Below are 9,199 nucleotides of genomic sequence, written 5' to 3' on the forward strand. Positions count from 1 at the left end.
TCAACGAAAAAATGGCTTTTTGGTGTTCACCTGACCTCGCCAGAAACAGTTCAAGTAAACAGGTCCCCCTATAGCACACTAGTACTGACTGGGCAAGCAAGCATTTTGCGCTGACTCATACAATATCACATGATCCGCTGGGCTCGTTAATGTCGTCATAGGTGATCTCCGGCCGACGGCATTATTCCCAGTCCAGGTCCGAGACTTGAATGGCTGACTACAATAGTTTGAAAGGGAGAGCCGGAGAGCTGATTGACAGGCATTGCTGGCGAGCTAACCCGACTGAGCTGCGAGGTTACTTACAAGAACTTACGACACCCCAAGCCACCACCACTGCCATCACCAACCACTCATAAAGAGCCATCTTTCCTCATCATATTCTCCGTCACACACCTTCCCATAGTCATTGTCATTTGGTCACCTTTCCTATCCTCTTTTCTTCCATTCCACTGTCATATAACAACATCCATCCCAACATGCTCCGCCTATCTGTCCGTCCCCTCACAACCGCCAACCGCGCTCTCACCCGCTCCTTCTCTGCTCTTGCTCCCAGAATGGGTGAAGGCGATACCGGTGCTCCTCGCGCTGGCGGTGTTCAGAGCGGGTATGTCACTTCCCCTATTTCTCATCCTTCGTCATCTTGGACTGCGCTGGCGCTGTCGCCGTCACCTAAACGGATGACATCACTTATTCCCGACCGGAAGCTGTTGAGAAAGGGCTAACTGGTCGATTCCTCCCAGGGATTCCTTCACACGCCGGGAAGCTGCACAGGAAAGCTTGTACATCCATGAGAAGGAGAAGGAAAAGTATGTTTTCTATCTTGATCTTTGATGCCGGACTTCCGGCAAGGGTTGATGAAGAGGATACTAAAATGTCTGGTTGCCAGGCTCGCAGCTCTCAAGAGAAAGCTCCAGGAGCAACAAGAGCATCTCGATGAGCTTGGTAGGCATATGTACGTCGCTCTGAATCATTTTTGTTCTCCTCTATTCCCATATCAAGTGCCAATTGTCTAACCTATGTTCTATCTATGTAGTGATGAGCTCACCCGGAACCAGGGCGGCGAAAAGAACTAAGTTCGGACACCATCTACCATATCCGCACGACTTCAAATATCCAGAGATTTACCCAACAGTGTAAACCGCTCCTGACGTTGCCTTTCACACTGTTATGAATGACCATATCCACTCTTAGCATGTAGTTCGTCCGACTGGTGTCTGGCCGCAAATCACAAGAAGTATCACTATTGAGAAATATCACTATCGGATAACCATCAAAGCCTAGCATAAAAGTATTATCTGTCCAGTCCCTGAAATAGCCTAATCCTACGGAACGAGGTCCAATCGCAAGCAGTAATCGTGAGCTTGGTGATGAACTAGCTCAAATCATCTCAAAACCTTTATGACTAGCATTGAAATTACAATCGCCATACCGATCCATCGTCTCCATTTCCCCTCGCTCTGGTAATCGCAAAACATGAATAAGCAGAATCAATCATCGCCGTCCCATGTAGGAGCGATAGAAGTCATCTGCCGCACTTCCGCCGCCCATCCCAGAGCTGCTGAATCCATGACCAAACCGGGATGACAATGTATGTCCAGACTTTTGCGCGGCGCTGACCTTTGCTTGGAGCTCGGATGTGCCCTGGTCGATGAGCTGCAGTTGAGAAAGATGCGAGTTGAGGATGCGCACGATTTGAGAAATCTAGGGAGGTTCGTTAGCACAATCGACACAGACTGAAATGATAACCGTCTGAGAACAATTATAAATGTACATACGGGTTCATCGGCCTTGTTGGTCTTGCTTAGAGTAGCCGAAGCACCATTGACTTCTTCAATCATGCTCGTCAAATCCTTGCCCATTTCGTCCAACTGCTCGGACAGTCTTTCGGCCAGTTTGTAGCTATTGCCATAATTAGCAGCTGCCATATGAATCGGTACCCAAGGAGCACCATCACATACGTTCTTTCACGTTCCTGATCCGGCCCTTGGAGGGCTTCGCCAGGTCCCACTTGTTTCGACATCATCTCATCCACCTCACGCTCATACCGATCTAACCACGAGCTAAGCTCTTCTTGCTGCCCTTCAACAGATGCGAGCTGGCGCTCAATCTCCTGCGTGGCCCGATCGGCGTCGACTGTACTGCCATATAGTTTCTGGACCTTTGCAGTATTCTCCACCAACATACGGTCCCATTCCGCAACCTTCTCGGCCTGCTCTCGGAATTCCTTCTGGTACTTGGTCAAATCGGTAGCCCACCTCGTAATGATCTCATCCATGGTCTTGTTCTTCAGGCGAGACTGCGCCGGAGGTGTTGGGCCAACCGTCGATGCACCAAGAGCAGTACCTCCGGCCGCTGTGGCCGTCCCGGCAGCGGTTGCAGTAGTGGTGGTGGTTGCCGATGTTGCCGGCCCGGAAGTCGCCGTGAGCGATGGCTTGGCACCACCAGTGGTTGCAGTGGCGCCCGCAGCAGTGCTCGGAGCCTGTGTAGAGGGCGTGGTCTCAGCAGGTTTACCGAACAGTCCGCCGGTTGCCGCTGCGGGTTGAGAAGCCGGAGCGGTGGTGGTTGTTGCCGCACCTGATTCCGCAGGCTTGGACGCACCTAGTCCAGCAAACAGACCACCTCCGGCCGGAGCAGCCGCTGGTGTAGCTGATGGGGTTGCGGACGTAGTACCGCCAAGACTGGGGAATAGTGACTTTTGCGGAGTGTCGGATGATGTGGTCAAGGCTGTAGAGGGTTGGCTGGTCGTGGCTGTTGTAGCTGTACCGAGAGACGGGAAAGCAGGCTTCGTCCCCGAATCGGCGCCAGAGGATGGCATCTTGAAGAGTGACGAGCCTTGAGCTTGCCCGGCGGGTGCTGCCGGGGCAGCTCCAAAGAGGGGTTTCGCAGCACCGTCAGCAGTAGTTGTTGGGGTTGTTGATTCCGCAGGCTTGTCCTTGGCGGCATTGCCGAACAAACCACCGCCACTGGGCGCCGACGGAGTTGTTCCAAACAGTGGTTTTTGCTGAGCGTTCGATCCAAAGAGACCACCTCCGGTAGATTGCGACTGTTGAGCGCCCCCAAAAAGTGTAGGCGTCCCGCCCGTCGCGGGCGCCGTCGTGGCTGTGGGAGATGCTGTCGATGAGGAAGTAGTAGTTGCGTTCAGCCCACCGAAAAGACCGCCTGGTTTCTGAGCTGCCTGTCCGAAAAGCGACTGTCCCTGCCCGGCCGCGCTTCCCTGTGGCGGAGGGCCAGCAGGTGTGGTAGAAGTGTTGCCGAAGAGCGAGCCTCCGGATGGCGCAGGAGTCGCTGCGGCGCCTCCGAATATATTCCCAACAGGCTTTGCGGCGTTCCCAAAGAGAGCATTGCCGCCAGTTTGCCCAGAAGCGGGAGTCTCTCCTGGTTTGGGAGTCTGCGATCCCCCGCCAAACAAGGACGGTGACTGAGGCGTGCTACCAGGCTTAGTTTGAGTTCCAAAACTGAATGCAGGCGTACTTCCGGTAGGTGTGCCGCTGCTCGCAGCACCGGTACCACCACCAAACAGGGTATTGCCTGATCCCCCCGCCGCAGGTGCCGATCCGAATATTGAAGGTGTAGAAGTGCCGCTAGAGGAAGCTCCTACATTGCCAAAGAGACCGCCTGCGGAGGTCGTGCTGGGGTTATTCTGGTTGGAACCAAAAGCGTTGCCAGCAGTTCCAAATAGACCTCCACTTGAAGCGCCGCTGGAGGCCGGCGCACCGAAAGAAAATGTGTTGGACATGACGCGAAACGTTCGCCGTGGGGAATTGTCAGGGCTGCCCTGGTGACCGTCAGTAAGGACGCAAAGAAAAACAGCAGGTCATGATGGAGGGTGCTAGGGAAAAATTAAAAAGAGAGGAACATACTGCGCCCGAAGAAAATAAGACCTGTCAAGGCAGAATTTGCGAATGTGGTGACTATCGTTATTGAAGAAGCTTTCCTCAATTGCATAAAAGTAATAGCAATGGCAAGCAACGAGGAGAAGCTTGATGCTGTTAACTGGAGTACCAGATGCTTTCTTTGGGGAGGGAAACGCGCGCTTCTACCCTAGTATTATTGGCGGCTGGCGCCTAGTCAACTTCAGGGTTGATACCTCAGGCCAGCAGGCATGTACTTTTTGGTCTGCCTAAGGCACATGGTCGAGACTCCCATAGAACCTGGTCATTGACAACAACTACATCTTGATGACAACGTCACCCAGAGCAAGGCATCGCTTTCTCACCTATATATTCATTAATCCCTTCCTTCAGACATACTTCTTGCCTCTACAGACCGGTTCTATATGAAATACTGCCGAAAAAATTAAGTTATCTTAAATGTCGGAGCGGCTTTCCCGTCCGTCCAGTCCATATCTGGAGCCCCCGAGGAGGAGTGTTGAGTTGGAAGACTCGGGGGCTCAAGGTTCAGGTAAGGGCTTTACCAACTCTCTCGTGCTTTTGCGGAACAATTTGAATTTACATGATCAATGTGGTTTCATCAGCAGTTCCCAACAGTGACGATGAACATTTTTCAGACGCCAGCGAAGGCCACGAGCGCTCTCATTCCCGCCCACAGTCCGGTCGCACATCCCCTATCCCGTTGACTCGAGTTGAGAGAGTGGACGATAGTCCCGCACACGGTGAAATTCCCGGTACAACTGCATATGAAAAAAGGGGACAAGACGCTGTCCCCGATGAAATTGAAATCATCCCAACGGGGTCACGTAGCAGGAGCTCGTCCACTGTGGGGTCGCAGAAGCGCCCATTGACTCCGGGAGGGTCGCCCATCCCTCGAACAATTGTTGAAAAGGTTGATCTAAATCAGCCAAGCCATGGGGACGTCCCTGGAACGCTTGCATATGAGAAGCGTAGAGCGGATGCGGTACCAGACCTTGTCATCAAAGTGCCAGAACAGATATCGGATATCGATTCACCAGCGGATGGCGCCGAATCAAACGAGCCTGAATCCGTCACCGGCACGCAGGTCCCTGCAACAGTCGTCTCACAAGTGGATTCAACGGCAATTGACGCTTCCAGCCCACACGCTCATCGGAGGCGCCCAAGTGATGCCAATCCAGATGTGATAGAGAAGATTCCAGATGCACCAGGTATGCTTCGAATCATCTTCCCATCACAGAGAGTCTCGGGGGACCATTGACCAATTCAGATCTACCCGATTCGTTATCATCAAATAGCTCCGCACATCAAGATCACACCTCACGAAGAGGCTCATTAACGAGCGAAAATGTCAATCGTGACTCAGGTGATGTAGATGCCGATTTCGACTATGGGGGCAACGACGAACCCGAAAATCCTGAGGATCAAGCAGCTGCGGACGACTTTGACGACTTTGCAGAAGAGCAAGATTTGGCAGATGATGATTTTGGTGACTTTGACGATGGCTTTCAAGAACCGGATGGAGAGACTGCTGCGCCCGAACCGATTGAGTCTCAGCAGCCTCTCCCACATCCTCTAGCTGTGAGTAGTCCTCTACGAAAACTTGTCAGAAATGGCTGCAGTATCAATCGAGCCGTTTTTGCGCATATATATGCTAACGTCAATTCGGATTCGCAGCCTCCCATAATAGAATTCGACCCCTTCCAGTCTTTCCCTGATCTCCACGCCGCCTTGGATCAAACCCTCGACAAACTCTATCCCGCTTCCAAAAATGTTTCATCGCTTCCTCCTCTAGAGCCAATCCAAGATGTCTCCTGTATCTTCAGTACTGAGCGATCCCTGTCACTTTGGTCTCAGCTCGTCGCGCCGCCACCATTGCAGCCGCAGAACTGGGTCAAATCTCGGATTCGTCGTCTTTTCCTGGTTTCTTTGGGCGTTCCCGTTGACCTGGATGAGATACTACCGGCTTCGAAGCAAAAGAAGCTTGTGCTTCCATCTATCAATCCGAGCGGCTCAGACACTAGTGGATCTGCCGTTCACTCACGCTCTCATAGTCAGGCCAGGAAAAGCGGCTCACAAGACGGCGTTGACAGCCCAACAACGTCTGGTCCAGCAGCTCGGCATCGAACATCTCGTCGCCGTGACCGGTCTCCGCCACCTGAGCTGGATTTGTCGGCGGTGCGGCGACTGTGTGCCACCACCGATGCAGCATTGGACGGGCTGACCGACGCGGAGTTGAGAGGGCATGTTAAGGAACTGGAGCAAGTCACGCTTCGGGCCAGTTCTGTCCTTGAATACTGGCTGAAGCGCCGAGATGGACTAGTCAGTGAGAGGGAGGCATTTGAAGGCGTGATAGAGAACCTTGTCAATCATGCAAGACGTGTGAGGAAGTGAAGAAGTGAAGAACTACAGGTAATGTCATATAATATGGGTTTCTTTCTATCTTGTCTCTTTGGATACTATCTCTCGGTCGGCTCATGGGAGAAAGCGCTTGATACCAATCTTATTCTGTTCAACGCGAGGTCGGAGCCTCGCCACGCCATATCCATGGAAGACTGACTTCCTCATGCATGTTGGGTACATCTCCGCCCAAGTTCGGGCGACGATGGCTTTCTTTTAGTCGTCGGATAGACATCGTCGAATTAAAGTGTATGATAGCATTAGTTAATGGTGTTATCAATGGATTTACCCTGCATTAAGCCAGATGCATTCGCCCATGCCTTGGAAATCTCCGCATCTGCCAACCTCTGATCGGCTGGACTTTCCTTCTATCTACGACCCCTGAATGTAACCCCATTTAAATACGCTTCATTTCTCCCAATTCATGCGTTCAACGCTCTGTGATTATCGTCAAAATGGCATCCATGCCATTGCCTCGTCACTCGAAGGAAATTACCAGCATTCGCCTCACTGACTCAGAAATATGCAGCCGGCAAATAAATTGTCATAATCTTCAGCGTGCCATCGAAGCTCTTCACCAGGATGGTGTTGTTGTCGTGGAAAACGCAATTTCTCCTTTCTACTTGGAGGAGCTCGACACTCTCATGACTCCTGACGCTCAGACACTCTACGAGAAAAGATCTACGCACCGGAACTTTGGGCCCGAAACGGGGAACATCCAGCAAGAAGTTCCCGTACAGAAGGCCATTGACCGTTTTCGCGAGCAGATACCCGATGCCGAGGATGGCGAACATAAGGCGCAGAATCCCTTATCGATGGTCATCGCAAACCCCTTCGCCACCGCTATCATCGAGTGCATGCTAGGCCCCAAGCCACAGCTTCGATTCCTCAGTGCAAACACGGCCTTCAGGACCAAACAGGCAGGTCGTCAGCCGCCGCATATCGACGTTGCGTTTGACTTTCCCCGCGTTCCGTTCGGCTTCTGCGTGAATGTAAATCTAGTTGAAACGACAGCTACGAACGGCGCGACTGAGCTCTGGCCTGGAACGCACACTGGCACTGATGTGTCGGTGCTGATGCCTGATAATAGTGGAGTGATTCGGAAGGAGCTGGTGGAGGCTCGACGCAAGCTCTGTCCGCCGGTGCAGCCTGTATTACCCAAGGGATCCATAATCATTCGAGATTTTAGATTGTGGCATGCTGGGATGCCGAACCGGACGGATGAGCCGCGGGTTATGCTTGTCACTGTGTTGTTTGCACGCTGGTATAGGAGTGAGCTGAAGATGAGACTCCCGGAAAGTTGTAGAGGTGAGATAGAGTGGGGAGATTTAGAACCATTTGTGGACTGGATGGGAGAGGGTTATGATTATTTGCAAGGTTCTCATGATCATGATTTTGTTCTCCTGCCATGAAGACAACAGAGCAATGACTTGAGTTGTGAAGATATAGTTCTTTTGTGGGGCACTGGGAGACAGTAGGACTGTAGAAATCGAGCCAATGCATATGATAAAACAGTATTGAAGTCAACACAATGTCCCTGAAATTTTCATCTGTATCGTTAGAACATGGCTATCTAGTATCTAGTCTATTTGTTGCTGTCTTTCCCAAGATATCGAATCTTGCTATGACATTGAAAGACCCACTGTTGCCAATCAAACGGCGAAACATCGGCCCGCAAAGATTTTCTCCAAAGCATCCCAGATGCTCAACTTTACATGTACAGTTTCAACGCCTTAACCTCGTCTTTAATTCTGTCCGATCAAAATACTTGCCTGAATCCTGAAAAATCGGTCGTCTGCACCAAATCATCAACCACAATGGGTATCGCCAAGAAGACTCGCAAGTTCGCGCAGGCAAGTCCACAGAGCGACACCCTAGACTCGACACCTTACTAACTCAAGCAACTTAATAACAGGTCAAACGCGCCATCAGCCAGCGAGACAACCGCGTCAAGCAGCCCTTGAACGGCAAGAAAGAAGAGAAGAAGCCTCAAGGCGAAGAACTTACCCGGCACATCCCCGTCGCTCCATCAAACATGTTCTTCGCCGCCAACACCGCCTTGGGTCCTCCCTACACCGTGCTCGTGGATACCAACTTTGTTTCACACACGATCCGCGCGAAACTGGACATGCTGCCCGCTATGATGGATCTGTAAGACGATTGCAATTGATTTTTCAGCTGACGAACGAATCTGACATCTGTGTGCCTAGGCTGTATGCCAAGTGCATCCCGACCTTCACAGACTGCACCATTGCCGAATTGGAGAAGCTGGGACCGAAGTTTCGGCTGGCGCTGAGGGTCGCAAAGGATCCGAGATGGAATAGACTGCATTGTGATCACGCTGGTACCTATGCTGATGACTGCATTGTGGACAGGGTAAGGCTGCTTTCTCCCTTCTGAGTGTCATGGCTTGCAAGCCTTTTGCTAATTTTCGATTCGTCCTGATAGGTCATGAAGCACAGAATCTACACCGTCGCTACGAACGATAAGGACCTTGTGCGGCGCATCCGCAAGATACCCGGTGTGCCAATCATGAAGGTTGCCAGAGGCAAATATGTCATTGAGCGGCTACCTGATAGTTTCGACTGAACGGCTCGAAAGTTCTTGCGAAACTTTCCTGTCGCCGGTGAAATGCCGCGCACCAGTGAATTTATTATCATCTTTTGCACGTCATTGCGCTGTGTCTTGAGCTTCAAGGCGGCTATCTATCATGAGAGGTTGCTACAGTCCCTTCCGAGGCAGTTCGGACATTCTCAGCCGGACTGGGAGGAAATAACAGAGATGCATTACTCGGTTCACGAGGGTTGGATCAAGTGTTGCTTCTATGCGTGTCGCTGGCCACAGCTCGATCCCAACGACCTGCCTGCAGCCAGCAGGGCCTGGCTCCCCATCAAGGTGAATGCCTTGATGCACGCAATCTCTGGGCGGAT

At 51.8% G+C, this 9,199-nt stretch overlaps 3 protein-coding genes across 3 annotated transcripts; 2 read left to right on the forward strand and 1 right to left on the reverse strand.

Annotated features, from left to right (window-relative positions):
- Window positions 1-476: 476 nt before the first annotated feature.
- Window positions 477-1,073, forward strand: Aud_000448 (uncharacterized protein; the record flags this gene model as incomplete). The annotated part of the gene is made up of 4 exons (XM_043285961.1): window positions 477-604; window positions 741-806; window positions 887-952; window positions 1,034-1,073. 4 exons carry the CDS (start codon window positions 477-479, stop codon window positions 1,071-1,073), a joined length of 300 nt encoding a protein of 99 aa, XP_043141896.1.
- A 418-nt stretch (window positions 1,074-1,491) lies between these two features.
- Aud_000449 (putative nucleoporin Nsp1) lies at window positions 1,492-3,736 on the reverse strand (the record flags this gene model as incomplete). The annotated part of the gene is made up of 3 exons (XM_043285962.1): window positions 1,492-1,701; window positions 1,776-1,899; window positions 1,959-3,736. The coding sequence occupies 3 exons, from the start codon at window positions 3,734-3,736 to the stop codon at window positions 1,492-1,494; spliced, it is 2,112 nt and encodes a 703-aa protein (XP_043141897.1).
- A 574-nt stretch (window positions 3,737-4,310) lies between these two features.
- Window positions 4,311-8,858, forward strand: Aud_000450 (uncharacterized protein; the record flags this gene model as incomplete). Its single annotated transcript, XM_043285963.1, has 9 exons — window positions 4,311-4,401; window positions 4,478-5,080; window positions 5,182-5,450; window positions 5,547-6,191; window positions 6,827-7,533; window positions 7,993-8,122; window positions 8,185-8,420; window positions 8,480-8,645; window positions 8,718-8,858. 9 exons carry the CDS (start codon window positions 4,311-4,313, stop codon window positions 8,856-8,858), a joined length of 2,988 nt encoding a protein of 995 aa, XP_043141898.1.
- Window positions 8,859-9,199: the final 341 nt, after the last annotated feature.

This window comes from Aspergillus udagawae (assembly GCF_001078395.1).
Source record: "Aspergillus udagawae IFM 46973 DNA, scaffold_1, whole genome shotgun sequence".
NCBI lineage: Eukaryota > Fungi > Ascomycota > Eurotiomycetes > Eurotiales > Aspergillaceae > Aspergillus > Aspergillus udagawae.